Genomic DNA, 22,292 nt, shown 5'->3' on the forward strand with positions numbered 1-22,292 from the left:
GGGGTTCGGAAGTAGAGCCAGGTGCCTTAGTCCAAGGATATGAGAGAACACCTGTCAGGATGAGTCTTAAGAAGGGAGTGTGCAGGGACGCCTGGGTGGCTCAGTTGGTTGGGCAGCTGCCTTCGGCTCAGGTCATGATCCCAGCGTCCTGGGATCGAGTCCCACATCCGGCTCCTTGCTTGGCGGGGAGCCTGCTTCTCCCTCTGCCTCTGCCTGCCATTCTGTCTGCCTGTGCTCGCTCGCTCTCCTCTCTCTCTGACAAATAAATAAAATCTTAAAAAAAAAAAAAAAAAAAAAAAAAAGAAGGGAGTGTGCATCACATGACAGAAAGCCCCTGACAGACTTTCCAGACAGGACAGCAGGATAGCCTGGGAGGTCAGGCCATGGGCAGACAGGACTAGCCGGTGGTGGGTTAGGATCAGATGGCTGTTTGTTAAGTGACTTGCTCTTGTAAGCCATTGGGTGTTTTAACAGAGGACCTCTCTGCACAAGTGAGTAGATGGTGCGGGTGGCATTGAGACGGCGTCCTAGGAGCCGGGACCTCATCCAGCAGTAAAGGAGATGTGGAGGGGAAGGGATTTGAGGGAGCATTCGCACATGACGGGTGAGGAAGGGGAGGACTGAAGCCAGACCACTGACTAACATACCTAGGGCGGGAACTCTGCCCTAGAGTCCAGCTGCACACCTGGCTCACCCAGCTGGACTTGGGGAGCCCTGGAGCTGAACTGGTAAGGCAGGGAGCCTGCAACAGGCCACATGTTTGTCCCAGACCCATCAAAGCAAGTTTCTGGGCCCTTGGCCACATTGACATGTCATCGCTGGAAGAGTACTGAACAGGTCGCAGGCCTGCTTAGCTTGTGCTGGGCCGAAGCTCCCTGATTGGCAGTTACTGTAGCATTTCTCCAAATGGGCGAGGAAGTTAATTCTTCTCCAATTCCAAGTTCTGGTACTTAAACTATAACTATAGAACGTATTGATAGAAAAATAGTAAAAGCAGTTACTGAAGTGATTTTTAGAAGGTTGGGACACACTCACTGTTCTTGAAGAGTATGGCATTCTAGTCGAATTTCCTCCTTTCCCCTTCTTCTCCATGGAGCATGGTGTCCTGGTCAACACGGGGAAGTGCCAATGCTTCCATGTTCCGTCTTCTCAGACTTCCCGTCACTTCTGTAGATCAGAGAGCATCGTCCGGGAGATGGAGCTGCTGGGCAAGATTACCGCCCTGGACTTAAACCCAGAGAGAACAGAGCTTCTCAGCTGCTCTCGTGATGACCTGCTGAAGATCATCGATCTGCGGATCAATGCTGTCAGACAGACGTTTAGGTAACTGGAGACGTGCTTGTTTGGGTTTTATTTGACCCTTGCTGTTTTTCTGGGGGTCACATGAACACCAAAAGCCCTGACCCTGCTTTCTCAAACCCTGAGTGGTATGAGCTCTCGGGGTAACAGTGCCGTTGTTGGTTTCAGCGCACCTGGCTTCAAATGCGGCTCTGATTGGACCAGAGTTGTGTTCAGGTGAGTAGCGCTTCTCCTCCTGTCCTCCCCCACCCACCCCCCCAGCTGGTGCATGCGGGAGTTGGAGGTGGGGGGCTTGTGTTCACTGACTAGTCCTGAGGGAGTATCCAGGAATGACCTGGAAGTTCACCTTTAGGGGTCACTATCTCTCTGTCTACTTCCTTTCTGCTGTTCCTAAGAGCTGTTGGAGAGCTTTTAGGGAAGGTGGGCTCTGTGCAGAAGGGCAGCCCCCTTTCCTGGTTCTTGGCTCTCCCTGTCCAGTGCTTCTCCCACGGGATGCTGAACTGGGGGTGGGTGCTTGACACTTTTCTGGTCTTACTTGTTCTGCAGCCCTGATGGTGGTTATGTGGCAGCGGGCTCAGCTGAGGGCTCTCTCTACGTCTGGAGCGTGCTCTCGGGGAAGGTGGAGAAGGTCCTTTCCAAGCAGCACGGGTAAGGGGAATCCTGGTAGCCCCCCTGAGGTTGTGTGCAGGTGCTGTGACCTCATCTCAGGGGTCCTGCCCCTTTGGGCATGGACTGAGCCCCAGGAGGGCGTTGTGGGTTCACTGGCTCCGCTGTGAGCGAGGTCACTGAGGGGAGCCTGGGGCCATTCATGCAGTACAGCAAGCAGCAGTGTTTGCTTAGGGATGTGACAGACTCTCTAGTTAGAGCCCTTCGAGTAGTGGTTGCTGGAGAAAGCTTAGGAAGATCACCTAGCGTCTCCTCTCTGCTTCTCCTTCTCCCTTCAGAGCCCCATTCCCCAGGAAATTGACTGGCTGTAAACCCAGATTTTTACTCTTTCAGTACTCCCCCGGGCTCTTGTTTCTCTTAGCTTTGTTCTCTCCACCCAAGCTCAGCTGCTAGTTTTAATGGAGACGGGGCTTTCCTCCAGAACCATCTCTCCTTGCTCCCAGGGGCAGTGGCCATTGTCCACTCCCCAGTCGGGCCCCCGAGGCTCTTGTCAAAGGGTGAAGTCTACCGCCTTAGGGTAGACTTGGTTCCACCGGACTCCTTTCGTTCTTTTTGTTTCTAACCTGCTTCCTTCAGTACAGTGTGAGGTTCCTTTGAGTTTCTGTGCTCATTGCCAAGGGCCTGCCTGTGAGCGGCAGCAGTCCTGGTGAGTAAGCCAGGCGTTGGAGAGAGCCTTTCTCCCAGAATGCAAGGGGGTCTGGCATTCAGCTCACTAAGATCTCACAGATGTTTTGACCTCTCCCTTTGAAGCTCGTCCATCAATGCGGTAGCATGGTCCCCTTCTGGCTCCCATGTCGTCAGTGTGGACAAAGGAAGCAAAGCTGTGCTGTGGTCAGAGTATTGATGGCACCTTCGAGAGAGAGAGAGAGAGAAAGGAGCTGAAGTCGGAGAAGCACCCAGGCTCCTGCGGCGGCTCTGTTCTGGCAGGTGGTGTGTTGGGTGTAGCTTCCATCTCCAGACCAGCTGGAGCCGCGTGGTGCGTGGCCTGCCTTTGAACAGGATTTCTGAGGATTTTAGCTGAGGTCTCTAATGGCCTGAAAGGATAACACTGAAAAAATCTGGCCCTGCAGTCACTTAGCAGGGGTTCAGGTTCTTGCCTTGATTCAGGTGGGAAACACTATTGGCTCTGATCTTCCATACCTCATCGGGGGGAGCACGGTCACCTGCCGGCTTCCTTACTGGCTGGCAGGGCCAGGAACGCCCCACACGTGCGCGTGGGTGTCAGTTCTCCCTCCGTGCATTCTCCCGTCCTTCCAGAGTCGGTTGTGGCCCAATGCATGTCCTGTCCCCTTGGGATGGTTTTCCCGGTGAACTCGCTTGAATCATTGGATTAACGGAAACCCTAAAAGGATTACCCCTGCCTTCAGCCCACAGGGACTGCCCTGATTTCTGAGGAGATGACAGGACTGTGGTTTTCCCTGCTGGTCTCTGTCATTATTACAAGGCTCTTTCTCTGATCTCATCTGATTACTGTTGGAATTTCCTTAGGTCTCCTAAACCATTCTTAGAAAGCAGCTGTTCTTCAAAGCTTCAGGTTACCTTTCTCCCTAACAATGCTATACACTTATTTCTTGGTCAAGAAATAAATCTGTTTGGTTATAAAATACTTTTTGGAAGTAGGAGAGGAAGTTCAGAAACCTCCTTGCAGGGGAAGTGGGCCTGCTGTGGGAGTAGAGTGGCTTCCTGTGGCCATCTGTAGACTCCCAGAAAGTGGGCAGCGCGCACGCCACCTTCTTTCTAGGTGTGCCTCAGTGACAGCCGCTGGTGACAAGGGATTGGAGGCCTCGAATGTATTAGCCTGGAGCCAGTAGTTCCGGGTCACTGCCCCTTTGCCAAGCCTATGTGCAATACCCCTCGGTGCTTTAGTGCAAGAAGCCTGTTCCAAGAAGCATGGGAATGTCATCTTTAGGTGTCAGGAGTTGGGATCAAGGCCAGGGAAAATCTGGCCTGTGGCGCTTTTTTTTTTTTTTCCCTTAAAACATTTATCTTTACCATTTTACCTGTGTATATCATTTTAGTTCCTGAGTGACTGAAACACCAGTACTTTCATCACTTTTTAATTTGCACTTTATTTTTTTCCTTCCACACTTGTTCTCTGGACAGCTGTGGGTAGGAGAGCTGGAGCTGGGTGAGGAGGGGTGCCGTGTCCATCCTCCCTCTCTCCCTGGCCCTCCTCCCCCCGCCCCTTCCAGCTTGCTGCTCCAAGAGCTCAAGGGGAGGTAGAATTCGCAGGCCAGGGCGCATCTTTTATTTATTTATGTTGCTCAACAGAACTTGATTGTAAATAAAAAAGAAATCGGTTATATACTTTTCAAACTCTGTGTCTCTTCATGGTTATTGTGTGCTCCTCTGTCTTTCCGAGAAAAAGCTGTTTCTTTCATCTGTTTTTGTGGTATTCGTTCATTTCTAAATAACAGCTATTTTCCTGGGGTCTCTCCTCATCGTTCATCATTTGAGCCTCCGTTACCACTGCCTGTAAACCAGCATTCCAGTTTCACATCGCATGTAAGTCTTAGGATCTCATGAATCTCTGCATCTGTCCCGTGAGCGCCCAGTGCACTCACAAGACCCCTGCCATCAGCTCTGTGCTGCAGCCGGTGAGAGTACCCGGTTTCGCACTGGACACTTTGTCCATAGGATCGATGATGAGCCTTACCAGTCTCTGCTGGTCTCCGGCCTCTTCGCTGAAGGGCCATGAATTACCTCACAGAGGAGTGATTTGTTCGCAGGGCCTTGGGTCTCTAGTAAGCACCCTTGTGCTGGAACAAATCCTGATCTCCTGGAGCCACCACCCCCACCCCAAGACCTCTGTCCGTTCCCTTATGACGACTGTTTGGGGCGGTGGCGGGGGGACCGTCGAACATCCACTTCGCCCAGCACCTGAGGGCAGGATTCTTTTGTGACCTGAAGTCTCAGAGGCAGCCAGCAGTCTCCAAAAAGCCAAAGGAATCTTTAGTAGTCACTTTCAAGAAGGGTAAGTCATTCTTAAAAGAGGTGTGAAGTAAGCATTGCAGTAACCTCCAACTATCCTGTTTTCTTTGAACTTGGAGGGAAGCTTGGCTGCTCTCCACTTTGAACAAAGAGAGGTTTTGGTTTGAGATCCATCTGTACCATGAAGCTCTCTTCAGGTCACCTGACTGCCCTGGCTGAGTGTATTTGTGTGGGCTTACACGGGCAGTGGAGGAGGACATCATCTGTTTCATGGTCCTGACACACACCCCCCAAAATCTGTCCGATCATCTGGGACCCTCCCTGCTGCTGCGGCTTCTGCTGGTGGGGATAGGAGATGGTCGCAGGAATTTCTCCATTTCCCAGATGAATCTGGGTGGTGGGAGCTGGTGTGCTCCTTGGTAAGTGATGGCAGCTTTGACCCAAACACGAACATACCTCAGAAGTTGAGGATTTAAAAACATTTTTTAAATGAACTTACGTTCCCTAGGTCATTTCCCAAAATAGTGTGATAAATCAAGATCAGTGTCTTATTCTTAAAGTACATGTCACATACGTACTAGCCTTTGTCCTGTAAGTCCTGCAAAGCCCCTCTGCATCTTTCACATCGTGGCATGCAGGAGAATTTGTGTGGACACTGGGGTAATCTCAGCCTGGAGGGGCCAGCCTGGCCCCAAGGGTGGCTTGGTTGGGAAGTTCCAGATCTCAAGCAGAGCAAGGTGTGCAGAACTACCTGTTTTCGTGTGGCACAGCATGACCCTGCTTTTAGAGAACTAGATGTTTTGAAAGGTGCACTTGAAACCCCTCACCCATGTGGGCACCAGGAAAGAGCGGCCCTGATGAAATTCCCCTCCGAGACTGCCGGACTGCAGAAACCACAAACATTTCTGGGTTCCTGTGAGGCCTCAGATCATAATCAGAAGCCTATGGCTCTCAAACCTTGTGATCTGTGAACTGTGTCCCGTGTCACAACTTGGGGGGAGTTTCATAGTTAAGTGAGAAGCTCTTCCAGCATCCTGACCCCTAGTGAGCGCCACGCCTCCAGTCCACACACCCCTCCAGGCCTACAGGGTGAGGCTGCCACCAGATGGCCTGGGGCTGGCCACAGGGTTACCTTTACGCCACTCCATCTTTTCTCTTGTGCCGTATGGAAATGCCCACTCGCTAGAAATCCCAAGTTTTGTTTTTTTTTTTTAAATTTATTTTTTTAAGGATTTTTTTTTTAAGATTTTATTTATTTATTTGACAGAGAGAGATCACAAGGAGGCAGAGAGAGGGAAAGCAGGCTCCCTGCTAAACAGAGAGCCCAATGTGGGGCTCGATCCCTGGACCCTGAGATCATGACCTGAGCCGAAGGCAGAGGCTTAACCCGCTGAGCCACCCAGGTGCCCTCCAAGTTTTCTTTTTAAAGATTTTATGTATTTATTCAACAGACAGAGACCACAAATAGGCAGAGAGGCAGGCAGAGAGAGAGAGGATGAAGCAGGCTCCCTGCTAAGCAGAGAGTCCGATGCGGGGCTCAATCCCAGGACCCGGGGATCATGACCTGAGCCAAAGGCAGAGGCTTTAAACCACTGAGCCACCCAGGCGCCCAATCCCAAGTTTTCAAGCCAGTAATAAACTTGGGAATTTTTTTTTTTTTAAGATTTTTATTTATCTATTTGACAGAGAGAGATCACAAGTAGGCAGAGCAGCAGGCAGAGAGAAAGGGGGAAGCAGGTTCCCCGCTGAGCAGAGAGCCCGACGTGGGGCTCGATCCCAGGACCCCGAGATCATGATCTGAGCCGAAGGCAGAGGCTTAACCCACTGAGCCACCCAGGCACCCCAAACTTGGGGAATCTTGGGGAAGGTAAAATATACCCATTTGTATAGATTCTGGAAGAAAATCAAAGAAAAGTGGTACAGTCCAGTAAAATTACTTTTTAATCTGCTTCACCTCCACATAATTTGATTTTCGTACCTCAGGGAGCTCTGGCTTCATAGCACAGCCCTACTGGTTTCCATCTATGCCTCCCAACCCTTCCCTGCCTTCATTCCAGATGCTTCCATCCTCTGTGTGCTCCAGCCATTATGTGCTCCTCAAACACTCCCACTCTCCTTTGTGAGTTTTCCCCTGGGCTACACAGCCCTCGTTTAACCCTGACTGACTGACAGGCTCAGTGAGCTCACCCACATTCAGTGGCCCTAAATCTGAGGAGGCAGAGCAAACACTTGTGTGTAAGGAGCCCTGGTGCATCTACTGCCAGAGTGTTTCACAGCAAACCTGAAGCTTGTCATTTTCTCTGAATCACACATCCCAAACTACTAAGGACACTGTGCCATAGTTATACCTCAGGATTTGGTAAGAACTAGGTGTCATCAACTGTTCAGTCCAGATTCAAATATTCCCAGTTGTTTCAACAGTGGGTGTTCTACTATGGGCTTGTTTGGATCAGGACTTAACAAACTACCTTAAAATGTAATTGTAATGGCTTAAAACAGTCATTATTTCTCACAAACCTGTGAGTGGGCCGGGCTGGCCCAGTTGGGGATGAATGGTAGAGGGTGCCCTCACATCTGGCAGGCAGCTAGGAAAGCAAGAATGATGCAGCAAGATTGCACCCATCAATGTGCGAGCCCTTGTCATTCTGCCCGTGTTGCCTTGTCCCATCTCACTGGCCAGAGCAGATGGCACGAGCACCCTTGCCTGAGTGTGGGGTGCCACCCAGCAGCATCGGGACAGACAGGAATGAATTGGAGCTGTTATGGCAGTTGTCCACAATAAGGGCTCCGTTCTGTTCTCCTTTTGGGTCTTTTTTATTCTAGAGCAGTATCTGTTGCTGACTTTTTTTTATGCCCCACGCTGGATCTGGTTGACTTTCCCCCATAGAAGTGGTATGTGTGTCCCAGATGGGAACAGTAGCCATGTGCCAGGCTTCTGTGGCTCTGCCCCGACCCTAGACATGGAGAGGAGGGCAGGTAAATCGGGCTCTGGGCTTTGTGTTCCCAGAGCAATAGCCTTAGGAGATGGCTGGCAGTTAAGCTTGTGAGCCAGGCCGGGCAGCATGCAGGCTGCACGCACTTTGGTTTCTGGTTAGGAAGCCCTCAGTGCTGCTGCTCCCTAGAGTACATGCCCAGATGGTTCTAAGAACCTGTACGTCAATTCTCAGGAACCCTGCTGCCCCGCTGTGGTGCTCAGCGTCATGGACGCTGAGTCAAGTTCGTATTTAGTAGGACTGAATCAGCGAAAAACCTAACCAGAAAGCCCCAGAAGGGTGGGTTGTTAACCAGCCAATGGGACGAATGACGAGGAGGGAGGGAGAGTAGTTAAAAACCTAAGAATAAACCACAGAGGAAGCAGAAGTGTTGCGTAGATACTGTTCTGTGCGTGCATGTGTAGGTTTCAGGTCACAGTGTAAAAGTCTATTTCTTTTTTACTGGTTTTAAATGTATTGAAATTCACATAAAAGTAACCATTTTAAAGTATATTCACAGTGTTCCACCGCCACGCCTGTCTGGTTCCACCAAAAAAAGGGACATTTCTGAACCTGGATCAGTGTCCATTTTTTCCGGACTTTTTTGATCTACACCAAGCAGCTGATCTACCTGAAGAAAAGCGTGGGCACTTGTCTTAGCTCAGGCTGCTATCATGAAACACCACAAACTGGGCAGCTCTGACAACAGATACTTCTTCCTTCCGCCTCTGGAGGCTGGTAGCCTGAGGTCAAGGCACCCACCAGGTAGGTTCCCTTCGGAGGCCTTAGCTCGGAGGTCGGAGGTCGCTGCTGCCGCCCTGTGCTCACCAGACTTTGGAGTGCACTTGCACCGTGGAGAGTGGGTGTCTCTTATAGGGACACTAATCCTATCAGATCAAGGCCCTGCCCTGTGACCTCATCCAACCCTGTTCACCTCCCAGCACCTTGTCACTCTGGGGATTTAGGGCTTCCACTTGTAGATTTGCGGAGGGGCGGTGCATGTGCACAAACATTCATTTCCTCTGAAAGGCCTCCCCCTAAGTGTGCTCAGCTTTAAGAGTGAGCAGCTCAGTTGGTGCTCGGCCACGAAATCTTGTATCGAAGCAGCTTCATGGCCCCTGGAAGCCCCCTAGTGCTGGGACCCATGTGGCATGATGAGGATGAAAAAGAACAGAGGCACACATGGAGGCGCATGTCAGCCTTGTAGGAGAGGACGAGGGGAAGTGCTGGGCAGAATCCTCCACCCCCCACTCTGCACACGACTCTCCTTTTAAGGGACTCATCTGCACATTTGATGCATCTCCCCAGCCCTGAGAGAGGGCAGCTCACCAGCTCCCCTTCTATAGAGGAAGAAGAGGAAATAGCTGTGAGGCCAGGTACTTCCCCAAGGTCGCGGGGGAACCCATCAATGGGTCACAGAACCTTGGACTCCAGCCTGGGGCGGTTTATATAGCATGGAAACCTGGAGCACCAAGTGCCATTCTCAGCACAATGCCTCAAGACGGACATTCAAAATCTGACTAGGGGTGGGACCCCAGCATGGGTGAGGCGGTGGCAATGCCCATGAGAAATGAGCACCTGGGTCCTAATCACAGATGAGTCACCTGTGGAAGAGATTAGATTAACTTGCAGCAAAGGAGGGAAGTAGAAGGGAAGCTGAGCCCTTCCTAACAAAGAATTTTCTTATGTGTCACACTGTTTCAAAAAAATGTGGTAATGATTTCCCCATCCCTGGAAGCATTCAACTTCTTATTGTGCATGTCGTGGAGAGAGCCAAGCAAGGGATGGCGTGTGGACTACATTCTTTTTATTATTTATTTATTTATTTATTTATTGAGTAAGCTCCATGCTGGGCATGAGACTCAGTGCTGCAGGGCTTGAACTCACAACCCTGAGTTCAAGACCTGGGCTGAGATAAGAGTCAGATGCTTGGGGTGCCTGGGTGGCTCAGTGGGTTAAAGCCTCTGCCTTCGGCTTGGGTCATGATCCCAGGGTCCCATTTCGGGCTCTCTGCTCAGCAGGGAACCTGCTTTCCTCTCTCTGCCTGCCTCTCTGCCTACTTGTGATCTCTGTCAAATAAATAAATAAAGCTTTAAAAAAAAAAAAAAGAGTCAGATGCTTAACCGACTGAGCCACCCAGGATCCCATGGATGATATTCTTTTTTAAAGCATCTGCCCAACTTGAGAACCCCCAGGATCCCATTTATGATTTCAGATACTGTAAACCAGCCCAACCAACAACCACCCTCTACTCCTTAGGCCAGCTGCCCAAGAGGTCCATGTTGGAATTAAGGTGACTTTTAAAAGTTCTGATTCCCTGGCATTCTGTAAATAGAGTTGCCCCAGTCTTTTCCGGGGCTCTCTGCTTCAGGGAAACCAAGGCGATGAGGACTCAAGATTTTCATTTTGTAGTTGATGTTTAGCAGGGTGTACCGGTTTTCTTCGTGCATGTGCCCTAATAAAGCCCTAAGATGATAACCTGCCCCTGAAGCCCATAAGCCTCTTAAGCTGAACATCTCCACCCCGCCGGCCCCAAGAGCTGGCTGGCACTGCGTCTGCTACCTGGAGGGGAAGCGTGGGGCTTGGAGCTTCATCTCACTGGACACCGACTTGAGAGAAGAAAGCGTTGCTGTCACCAGTGGTTCCCAGACTTCGCATTCATAGAGCTGTCAATTTCCAAAATAACTCTAGGGAAAGGCTGACAACTTTTTATTTTGGCCAAGTAAGGATTTTTTTCTAAACTGCCATCTACTCTCATCTTTATCTTATAAAAGAAAGGACATTTCGTCCTTAAGCTCAGTGGCTGCATCCTGAAATATTTATGAGTAAAGTGTCATGATGTCTGCAACTTACTTTCAGACGCTTCAAAAGGAAAAAACAATAGGTGAGCACACGCACTGAAGTGTTCATTGTCAAATCTCAGAGGCTATGTGGGTGTTTATTGTGTTATTCCAACTTTTCTCTATATTCTGAACTTCACAATAGATTACGGAGAATGCAAAACTCATGGGAGGGGCAGATAAGGGGTGGCTTGAAATGGGGGGTTGATGGAGGAAATGACCGAAATAGGGGCCCAGGGAACTTTTGGGGGGATGGAAATGTTCTGCCTTAACCATAGTCCTAGTAAAACTCATCAAACTGTACTTTAAAATGGGCAACTTCGCATGTATGTAAAGTGTACCTCAATAAGGAAAGAGAGAAAGGACATTTTAATATCCAAAAATTGAGGACTTTATAGCCTTAGAAAAAAGGAGGACAGTCCTTTACAGTGAAGACATTTGGCCCCATGACAAAGCTTACAACAGTGCCCTGGTTTTTCTCATTTTTCTGCCAAGCAGAAATAAATTCATCACAGACCAGAGGCTGGGAATGACTACCAGAGACTACATTTCCAAAAAGAATGAGGTCCAGTATCCAGCCCAACCCCATGTGCCGGGAACTGGCGGGTCAGTGACTGAAATCCATCAGTCTGCACCCTCCCGGCGACCTGGTTTTAACAAAACTATGTGAGAATGGGTGTCCCAAGAGCAGCTGCAAGTGGGTCCCAGATGCTGCAGCTCCTCTGATGGGGACACGGAAAGAAACACCCTGGTCATTTGTCTTCCTCTTGTTGGCGTATTTTTAAGGGGAAAAGCAGATATTCTTCTAAATTTATAACAATGTTATCTTTTAACCTTTCTGCTTTAGGAGAAGTAAATGATTTTTGGAAAAGAATTTTAAAACACAGACAAGGAAAAAAAAAAGTGAAACCTGACATACCCACCATACAGAGACCAGTTAGCTCCTTAGTATGTATCCTTGCAGATTATGCATATAATGTGTGTGTGTGTGTGTGTATGTGTGTGTGTGTGTGTATACACACAGAGTGTATGTGTTTGCAGTGTGTATGAGTGTGTGTGTGTGTATACACACAGAGTATATGCGTTTGCAGGGTATGGTCATATTGCACATGCCATCCTATGACTGTTGTTTGGTCACAATCTCTACCTTCCTATTCCAGATATTTCTGTCTTACATGTCACCTAGACCATATGCAGATTTTCCTGATGGACTCAAATGTCCTGTAGATCCTATTTTTCAAATTGGAGATCCAGTCTGGGATCACACATTACATCTGGATGTTGAGTACCTTGAGTGTCTTTTAATCAAATACCTCCCTTTTCTGTGACATCGGCTTATGAAAGATACCAGCTACTTCTCCATTCATCGGGTAGCTCTCTTGTGGTGTCTTCTAGCTTGTTCCTCTATTCCCTGCATTTCTCATAAACTGGAAGTGATGTTGAAATGCTTAATGGATTCCCATTCACTATTGTGGCTGCTAAGATTGACGGTGGACCTTGCCTGGTCCCCTGTTGTGCGGGCCAGGCTTGCACCTCGTGGTGAGCCCAGGATACATTTGCCATCACTTTGGTGCTAATAGGGACAGCCATTCCTCTCCACCAACTCTTCACCTGATGGTTTTGACCCCAATGAAGAATCTTTTTTGGAGTCGATCATTTTATCAGTATTTTAAAATGGGTATTTGCTATCATTCAGCAATGATAAGACCAACAGATCAGGAAACAATGGCCACTGAAAAGGTAATTTGTTACCGTTCTTAAAAGGAGCGGGCAGCCTGTGCCACACAGGGCCACGTGGGGGAAGCACCAGGTTTGGTCAGGAGGCAGAGGTATGGAGGAGGAAAACATGGACAAGAGTTTCCTTATAGTTTCCATGGGGAAGAACTGGTGAGGCAAGATAAGTGGGTTTAGGATTGGAAAGTTTGAATAACTTCATCAGGCTCTGTGATGATGGGCTCTCTCCAGTTGGCTGAATCCTGGTCTGGGGATGATTAGGGTAAGGCAGTAGTGAGTGGCTCTGCGTGAGAGCCTGTCCCATGAGGAACCAACACCACTGCAGTGGCATCTGTGGTCCCGATTGGTTAGTTTGCATATGAAAGGTAGCTGTTTGCAGTCTTTGGGGAAGGAGTAGCCCTGAGAGGTGCAGTCTCCAGAGTCTGCCCCTCCCAGCCCAGAGCCCAGGATGTCACAACATCGGAAAGGCAGAAAATAGGAGGCACCTGGCTGACTCAGTCAGAAGACCATGTGACTCTTGATCTCGGGGTTGTGAGTTTGAGCCCTACATTGGGCCTGGAGATTACGTAAATAAATAAACAAACAAACTTAAAAAAAATAGAGGAAATCAGAAATCATGATTAATCCACTCAGAGTTTGTCAGAGTGTTTTTCTACTTTCATCATTCCTTTTGCATTTAGTAGCTGGCATTTCTCTGTTTAAAAAAAAAGTTTTCTCCCTTAGAAATTAAAAATACTGTTTCTCAATTTTAGCTATTGCCAGCTATCACACTGTTGTAGTCCAGTGACTCATCCATGTGCTTCAAGTATAATGAGATCCCTCTTCTAGATGCTGGAGATGGGATAGGTACATAAAGTCAGGATTCTCTGCACTCCCGGAGCGTATGTGCTAGTGATAATGGGGTGAAGGACAGACAGGAAACAAGATACACAGGTTCTTCTGCATGCGAGACTGTGATGAGGGCAATGGAGAAAAATAATGCAGAGGAGGCCACAAGTTTTGGCGCGTGATAGACCGCACAATAGGGCCCAGGTGAATGGGGTCACACTGAAGTAAAGACCCAGTGGAATTCAGGAAGCAAACCAAGTGGCTCTCTGTTGGAAGAATGGTCCAGAAGGGGAAACAGTTAAGTGCAAAGGCCTTGAGGCTGGTTTGAAGAAAAGCAAAGAGGAAGATGGCCTGGAGCAAAATGGGTGAATAGTGAGAACTAAGGTCAGGGCTACCTGGGTGGCTCAGTCCGCTAAGCTCAGGTCTTGATCTCACGGTTGTGGGTTCAAGCCCTGCATTTTTTTTTTAAAGGGACAAAGGTGCCTGGGTGGCTCAGTTGGTTAAGCCACTGGCTTTGGCTTGGGTCATGATCCCAGGGTTCTGGGATCAAGCCCTGCATCGGGCTCCCTGCTCAGCGGGGAGCCTGCTTCTCCCTCTCCGTCTGCGGCTCTACCTGCTTGTGCTCTCTCACTCTCTCTGTCAAATAAATAAAATCTTAAAAAAAAAAAAGAGAGAGAAAGAAAGAAAAGAAAGAGAGTTAGAGGTAACAAGGGATCAAATCTTGGAGGGCCTCACAGGCATTGTCTAGGCAGGAGGAAGCCACTGGAAGTTTCCACACATGCTAGCATTTCAAATGTTAGAACAAGCTTTCTGCTTAGACTTGCTTCATTCTCAGACACCATGTCAAGTTCAATATGTGAATGTGTTAATGGCCACAATGTCCCATCTGTTTATTCCCTGAATGTTCTTGGAAGCAGCTGTTGAATGCAATGGTGAGGGAAACAACGGGACGGGCCCCTGTCCTCCTGGAGCCTAGAGTCAAGTAAGGGAAGAGAGACCATGAAATAATTTCTCACACAGTTGTCAAAGGCGACTGTGCCTCCAACCCAGCCTGGGAGGGAGGTTGGGAAAGGCTCCCCTGAGGATGGGACTCCTCTCTTCCAGCATCTGAAGCGTGAAAGGAGTCAGCAATTTGGAGAGAGGAGAGGATTGTTCTAGGCAAAAAGAACAGTATGGGGGAGCAGGGGAAGTGCGGTGCAGGACAATGTGGAAAGCAGGTGCCCGTGTCTTCTCTCAGAGCAGACACTAGGTGGAGAGGACAGATCAGGGCTTGGAAGGGCCTTCTTCCACGTGCAGAAGGGCCTGGCAGCTGAAGATGGATAGAGTCCGACAGCAGGCGACATTATGGTCCAGGAAAGCAAAGGGGGTGCTGTGAACGCAGGAGAAGGCTCTAGGGATGGGATGATGTGGTCAGATTCCAGAGACACTGGGGAGGCAGGGTGTAGGGAGGGGGCAGATCTGACAAGATTCGTCTCCATAATCAATAGGGCGTGGGGTGGAGGAGAGGAACCTCCAGTTCTGATGTGTTTTTGGAGTAGTGTTGTTGGGGTCCAGAGCCAATGGCCAGGAAAGAATTCTTGAGATGCTTTTGGTGCCAAAAGATGATTTTATTAAAGCATGGGGACAGGACCCATGGACAGGACCCATGCTGGCCTGGGATTGTGAGGAACAACTGATTATACACTTTGGGGTTGGGGGGAGTAAAGACAAAGGGAACTTCTGAAAGGATTTTCAGATGCTGAAGAAGACTTACAGGATACAGGAGGCCTGGCTATTGTCAGGTGAAGGTGGTTTTTCTCTCCAGCAAGGCATTAACATTAAGACGGGAGCTTCCTGGAGGACCGTTCTACCCTCCCCACCTCAAGTATTTGTCAGTGGGCTGCAGGTTATAAGGACGGTTAATTTTATCTATATTTCCTCTGGTCTTTGTTTCCCACATGGGTTTGGCTTCTATAAGACCAGGGTTCATCTCCGAGCTTGACATTTCCCCTTGACCTTTTCGTTTCTATCCCCACCCCCAAGGTTGCATTAGCAGCCTGCTGAGTTTAATCAAGTCTGTTGAGCACTTGAAAATCCCCTGTCCTGGTGATACTGGGAGTGAAGGGATAATCAGTCTATTTCCAGAACCCAAAGAGGGTTAGGATAGAAAGTAGCTTTTCTTTAGCTCTCGTCCCTCCCACCACGCCTTCCCCACTGGAGCTCCTACATCTGTGAGCATCTCTGGAAGGAGACTAGAGGCCTTTGCTTAATGCTTAGAACTGCTGAAACCACCAGTTCACCCGTCTCAACACTAATCCCATTTCCACTCTGCTCCTTAAATGGGATTTGGCTTCTGGACATTGAGACGTGGGTGTGGGCCCCCTCTCCAGGTTCCCTACAAATTCCCCCACGCACGTCAAGCCAGGGGCCTTGGCAGGGTCATCTGGTTACATAGAGCAGGGGCCGGCCGCTCTCCCCAGAGGGACAGAGCCCCTCTCCTCGCCTCCTGGGCCCTTCTGGCTGGCTGAACAAGGTACATGGCGGCCCCTGATCCAAAGCTTCTCAGACCTCCAGGGCAGGCACAGGGAGAGCAAGGGGCAGGACCACGGGTGTTTTCCTGTGGTCAGTCTGTCTCACTTTCACCTTTTCTGTGTGGTTGCACAGACTTTGCTTGTTAATGAGACTCAGGGTGCGCTGAGGTCCAGACAGCTCAGAGGGCCTTTCCACTGTGTGTCACGCTGGGGAGCGGTGGGAGAACAGGACAGGACTCCTGGGGATTTAACACATTTTCAAATGATATTTGCTAAGTGGTTATGTTGCGGTTTTCGGGAACCTCTCCTATTCTAATTACCATGGGACATGGTCGTGATAGAATTTTGATTCCAACCTGGTGAAGTGTGCCTGATACCAAAGGCTAGTCAGGAAGGCAAACCTTCTAGCTGAGGTTTACTAAGAAATGTTTGAGGCTTATGGAGAAAAATAAAACACATGTTTGGAAAAAAGCACCCCCTACCCCCATGTCATACACACAAGACAAAAGCCTTATTTCATCAAACAACAATACTTAAGCAGATATAAGGAAATGTCTCCCGGGCGTGCAGCATCTCATAAGCAGGTTTTGTACCCAGAATGTTCTTGACTGCACTCACAGCATTGTTTTACCTCTCCGCAGGCCGCAGACACCAGACGCACACCCCGAGGTGGAAGAAGCCAGCTGCCGACGACAGGGACCATGGCAGCCAACGCAAAGGGCAGCAAGTCTGAGCCAAACCACGTGATTTTCAAGAAAGTCTCCCGGGACAAGTCGGTAAGTGGTATAGAAGTGAGTGGCGTGATGGGGAAAAAAAAATAATATATATTTTTTAAAGGATCTTTCTTGAGAATAGACCCAGGGCACCTGGCTGAGCATGCAGCTCCCGATCTCATGAGTTCAAGCCCCATCTTGGGTGTAGAGATTGCTTTAAAAAAAAAAAAAAAAAGAAAGAAAGAAATAGACACGATCAACACCAGAATCCTGAGAGGTTGAGGGAAGCTCCGTGTCTGTGTTCTGTCTCTATTTTGCAATGAATGATCAATGAGACATAATTGAATGAATGAATTGAACATGTAGAACTTTTCAGTCTCCTAAAGAACCTAACTCTGAGACCCTTAATTTTCTCCTTGTCTCTCAGCCCCCACCCCTTTACTTCCAATTTTACTTCTTTTCCTAGCTGCCCTTGAACCAATGACTTGACATTTCAAACACTGTTTTGTCAATAGTAACTCATCTGGTCTTTTGTCATCCCGTTGCCTGCCAGGGGAAAGCCCCAGTGCTGGACCAAGGCAGCTCTGTCTTCTGTGTGCCTACCCCAGCCACCATGCCCTCAGTCCTCACTTGGCTCAGGGTCACTGGGTAAGGGAACATGGTACCCATATCTGGGCAGCTTGTGTGCTTGGCAGAGATGACGCCACTGTTGACCCTATCGGGGCACAGTAGACGGCCTAGAATTGCTCTATTTTCTGTGCTTTATAAACCTGAACTTTGGATTTTTCCTTTTGGGTTTCTTAAATGTTAAGCCAAAGGCCCAGAGGAAACTCTCTGATTCTCATAGCGCAACACAAGAGAAACAGGTTTGCACCAGGCATTCTCCGCCCTTTCTGTTCCCAGCTGAGGAACTCCACTTTGGGGTGATGATTTGAGGACCCCCTCAACCATTCCCCAAACTCTCTCCCAACTTTGCATCTTCTCAACACACTTTGTCTTGACTTCTGGCAGAAGAGAGAAACCACTCCTGCCGGGCCCTGTCATTTTCCCACTTTTCTTCCCCCCTCATATCTATACACAACCTTTGAACCAAGAAATTTAGAACTGTTGTATATGGGGGGGAAAATCCTTCTGTTAATGTCTCACATATTAGGACTATTCCAATTGCAACCTCTGTATGGCTCTAGGCATGGTGCACCAGGAGCCCTGGGCCCATTTCTCGGTGATTCTCTCCACTCTGCCCTCTTCTGTGATCTTCATCCTCCAGCTGGTGGCAAGATGGCTGCCTGGCTTCAGGCATCTCACCCTCACTTCCTTCCCAAAGAAGGAAGAGGCTCTTGCTTCCCGGTATCTCTTCTTCAGAGTGGGAAAATATTTTCCCAACAGCCCTCCAGCAGACTTCCCTCATATCTCATTGGTCAAAAATGGGTCTCATGCCCACCCTAAACCAGTCCTGAGCCAAAGGAATTGGATGATCATAATTGGATCAGACCCCTCAAGAACCATCCTCTGGGGCTGGCCTCACCCCATGGGGGATGGTAAAACCGTCAACATAATTGGCAACTTGTATCCAGGAAGAAGGGTGCTTGGTTTGCTGGTTGAACAAGCAGCCGGTGGGCTGCAGTCCCACATTGTTCAGCCCCATTTCTCTTCTTGCTCCTGCCCCTTGCCTTCCCTCCCCTTCCAATTGCTGCAGAAGACATGCCTTTGCTCCCAGCTGAGGTTCATGCTATTTACACCTGGGTCTCAGGGGCCATCTCCTCCCTAGCGTCCTCCATCATCAGCCTCTCCCTCCCTCCCTCCCAGTTCTTTGCCTGAGCATACAAACAAGTACGGACCTCATGCATCTTAAAGACAGCAACCAACAAACTCCCCTTGACCCTATTGCCTTTCCAGTTCCTCTTCCTCCTCAGCTAAAGCTTGAAAAAGAAGAAAACACACTCTCTCCACCGACCTTCAATCTTCTCTACTCCCAACCACAGTCAAATGCCTAACTGGCTTTCTCCTTGTCCATTCATTCTCCACTTTGCTGCCGTCATCTCCTCCCTAAAATGGGGCTAATTCCTATCTCACAGAGTGGTTGTGGGGATTCAGTGAAATAACGTAGTTGGTGCTGAGCTTGGCACCTGGGACATGATAAATACTCTGTTGTTTAGCTGCAGGCCTTTCATGCTGCTCAAAATGCTTCAACATTGGGGCGCCTGCGGGGCTCAGTTGGTTAAGCACCTGCCTTCGGCTGAGGTCATGATCTTGGGGTCCTGGGATCGAACCTTTTGTTGGGCTCCCAGCTCAGCTGGGAGCCTGCTTCTCCTTCTCCCTCTGCCCCTCCCCTGTGCTCTCTCTCTCACAAATAAATAAAATCTTTAAAAAATGCTTTACTATTTTCCTAGAGTCTTTAAGGTTGGGCCTATAAGACCCTTTCTGGCACCAGCCTTCGTTCCCATTTGGTGGCCATTGGTTCCAGAGGCATTCTGGGCTTTGTATACACTGATTTTTTGGTTTTGTCCAGAAAACATCCTCATACCATCAAACACCTATCTCCTGCCCAGCCACCTGCGTAGGTAGTCCTTGGGGTGATTCAACATCAGTCCTACAAAGTGAAGGTATAGAGATTCACTCCAGGATGTCTGATACAAGGGGATGGAAATAGGAGATGATTGAATGCCAACAGAAATGATTCTGGGAGTTCACGGACATAAGAATACGAATTTAAGAGGCTTAGGGAAGAAGGGGGCTAGGCAGAGTGCACGGACTCACTCATTGGTGCCTTTAGCAAATGTGGATTAGAATCCTGTTGTGCACCAGGTACTATGGTAGAAACTTATTGGCTGAACGATGAAAGAATTCCCACAATCAAGACACTCACAATCCTGTGGCTTAGAGTGGTGAGTGATGGTGAATGCAACCCATGCTTTTCCACAAAGGGGTTGGCAGAGACCTTCACTGCAAAGGACACGCAGCAGACAGGAAGAGGACTGAAACAGCGGTCTTTACCCCCAACCCTCCTGCCCCTCCTGCTCAGAGCATGGGTTCAGGTGTACCTGTCCAGCAGCTCACCTGGTAGGATTTCAGGGACTCTGGAGCTCCTGCCTCTATGCTCAGTTCAGATACACTTTTAATGAGGAGGGGAAACCTTTCATTCACAGCCAGAAATAAGAGGCTTAAACATTGGGATGAGCCTCATTTGCATAAGTATAACTTTCCACTGAAGTATTACTAGTGAATTCAACAAGGTCACCTGGTTAATGTCAGACCTGAGCTTGGTGGGAAAAGGTGGGAGAACAGGAACCATTCAAAGGGGGTGGGAAGACTTCCTTGGAGCAAATTTATGGGACCGAGGAGAGAGTCCCACTTGCCTGTAATCCATAGTCTGCCCACAGCCAAGCAGGGAGAGAGTGGGGAATGGGCAAGTGGCAGAGCCAGGCAGGAAGTCTTCTCAAGACTAATCAAGATGTGGAGGGCCTGCTGGCTCAGTCGTTAATCAGGTCATGATCCCAGGGTCCTGGGATCAAGCCCTGCAATGGGCTTCTACCTCTCCCACTCCCCCTGCTTGTGTTCCTTCTCTTGCTGTGTCTCTCTCTCTGTCAAATAAATAAATAAAATCTTAAAAAAAAAAAAGAGTAATCAAAATGTGTCAGTTGTTGCCAGGTTTGGGGATTTGGGAGGGGGGGTTTGTTGTTGTTGTTGCTGATTTTGAACATGAATGTGCTAGTGTTCTTTGGCCACTTAGAATCTGCATCTGTTCTTCCTACAGGTGACCATCTACCTGGGGAAGAGAGACTATATAGACCATATTGATCAAGTAGAACCTGTGGGTAAGTTGAGTTTGGAGTGAGATTTAAATTTTAATGCTGGTTTTCCTTAAAGCCTTCAGACAACAGCTCCTTTTTTATTTTTTCAAATGGGCTTTGCTAATAATCTGATCAAAGAAATACAAATTAAAACGTCTGTGAGGTAGCCACTGGCTGATTGGAAACAATTTCCAGGCGTGGGGGAGACAAAGGACTCCTTTCTAGAATATGCAAAGAAACTCAGCAATAAGAAAGTAAAATCCACTTAGAAAATGCACCAAGGGGCGCCTGGGTGGCTCACTGCGTTAAAGCCTCTGCCTTCGGCTAGGGTCATGATCCCAGGGTCCTGGAATAGAGCCCTGCATCCGGCTCTCTGCTCAGCAGGGAGCCTGCTTCCTCCTCTCTCTGCCTGCCTCTGCCTACTTGTGATCTCGGTTAAATAAATTTAAAAAAAAAATTTTTTAAATGAAAGAAAATGCACCAAAAACCCGAAAAGCAGTTCATTGAAGAAGATATATGGAAGATATATGGATGGCAAAGAAGCCCATGGAAAAATGGTCAACATCATTGGCCATTAGGGAAATGCAAATTAAACCACTATGGACTGGAATTTCATTATATCCCTGTCAGAATGGCTAAAATGGGGGCGCCTGGGTGGCTCAGTGGGTTAAGCCTCTGCCTTCCGCTCGGGTCATGGTCCCAGGGTCCTGGGATCGAGCCCCGCAACGGGCTCTCTACTCGGCAGGGAGCCTGCTTCCCTTCCTCCCTCTCTCTGCCTACTTGTGATCTCTGTCTGTCAAATAAATAAATAAAATATTAAAAAAAAAAAACAAAACCAAAAAAAGAATGGCTAAAATGAAAAATAGTGACAACACCAAAAGGTGGTGAGGATGTTGAGAAACCAGATCACTCATACATTGCTGGCAGGAATGTAAAAGGGAACACGTACTCTGGAAGAGTTTGTCAGTTCCTTTAAAAATCCAACACACACGTCCCATCTGACCCAGCAGTTGCATTCCCGGGCACTCATCCAGAGCCGTGAAAACTCACATCTACACAAAATCCTGTGTGCGATCGTTTATGATAGCTTTATTTGTGATCACTCCAAACTGGAAGGAACCCAAACGTCTCTCAATAGGTGAATCAGTTGAAACGGGCAGTGGCACAACCATACCATGAAATCCTACTCGGAAATAAAAAAGAACAAGCCACTGATAACACACAACAGCGTATGGCTCTCAAGATCCTGCATCATGCGGAGTGGGAAGAGCCAATCTCAAAAGGCCACAATGCTGTACCATTTCACTTAGATGATAATTTAGGGATGATGAGATAATGGCAATGGTAAACTGATCAGTAGTTGCTGGGAGGGGGCGTGGAGGAGGCAGTGCTGAAGCTGGGTGGTTCGGGGAGGGCATGAACAGAGAGAGAGAGCTCTCTGGTGAGGGAGCCGTCAACCGCCATGTGAGATAAAATGACTTGGACCTGCACATACAGTGTACCCCGTATCAGCTAGCTTCCTAGTTTCAATATGGTACTACAGTTATCTAAGATGTAAACACTGGGAGAAACTGAATGAAAGATGCACAGGACTTCTCTGTACTATCTTTGCAACTTCCTGCTAATCTGTAATGATTTCAACTACAATAGCTATCTTAATAGAGAGTGTAGGGGCGCCTGGGTGGCTCAGTGGGTTAAGCCTCTGCTTTCGGCTCAGGTCATGATCTCGGGGTCCTGGGATGGAGCCCCGCATAGAGCTCTCTGCTCAGCGGGGAACTGCTTCCCCCTCTCTCTCTGCCTGCCTCTCTGCCTACTTGTGATCTCTCTCTCTGTCAAATAAATAAATAAAATCTTAAAAAAAAAAAAAAGAGAGAGTGTAAAAAAAACTGGCATTTCTAGGCACTTGAGGGTGAGAATGTACTTTCTGGAAGGTCATCTGGTAGTATGTCATCAAAAGTCAAATCCAGTTCTATTGTTGATGGATAAAAAAATGTATCTATAAGGCTCT

At 48.6% G+C, this 22,292-nt stretch overlaps 2 protein-coding genes across 10 annotated transcripts in view; both read left to right on the forward strand.

The window, feature by feature from the left end:
• ATG16L1 (autophagy related 16 like 1) overlaps nt 1-4,281 on the forward strand; it is a 37,954-nt gene extending 33,673 nt beyond the window's left edge. For all 6 annotated transcript variants that reach the window (XM_047721389.1, XM_047721390.1, XM_047721392.1 and 3 more), the window contains 4 exons: nt 1,174-1,323; nt 1,468-1,515; nt 1,846-1,947; nt 2,716-4,281. In XM_047721389.1, the coding sequence (XP_047577345.1) occupies nt 1,174-1,323; nt 1,468-1,515; nt 1,846-1,947; nt 2,716-2,809 (394 nt within the window). In that variant the 3' untranslated portion in view covers nt 2,810-4,281. The remainder of the gene's footprint in view (nt 1-1,173; nt 1,324-1,467; nt 1,516-1,845; nt 1,948-2,715) is intronic.
• A 2,461-nt stretch (nt 4,282-6,742) lies between these two features.
• SAG (S-antigen visual arrestin) overlaps nt 6,743-22,292 on the forward strand; it is a 36,647-nt gene continuing 21,097 nt past the window's right edge. For 3 of the 4 annotated variants that reach the window (XM_047721396.1, XM_047721398.1, XM_047721399.1), the window contains exons 1-4: nt 6,743-8,633; nt 11,207-11,314; nt 16,422-16,556; nt 20,248-20,308. In XM_047721396.1, coding sequence (XP_047577352.1) covers nt 16,482-16,556; nt 20,248-20,308 — 136 coding nt within the window. In that variant the 5' untranslated portion in view covers nt 6,743-8,633; nt 11,207-11,314; nt 16,422-16,481. The remainder of the gene's footprint in view (nt 8,634-11,206; nt 11,315-16,421; nt 16,557-20,247; nt 20,309-22,292) is intronic. The other variant, XM_047721397.1, reaches the window with a different exon arrangement.

This window comes from Lutra lutra, chromosome 3, assembly GCF_902655055.1.
Source record: "Lutra lutra chromosome 3, mLutLut1.2, whole genome shotgun sequence".
In the NCBI taxonomy this organism is placed as follows: domain Eukaryota; kingdom Metazoa; phylum Chordata; class Mammalia; order Carnivora; family Mustelidae; genus Lutra; species Lutra lutra.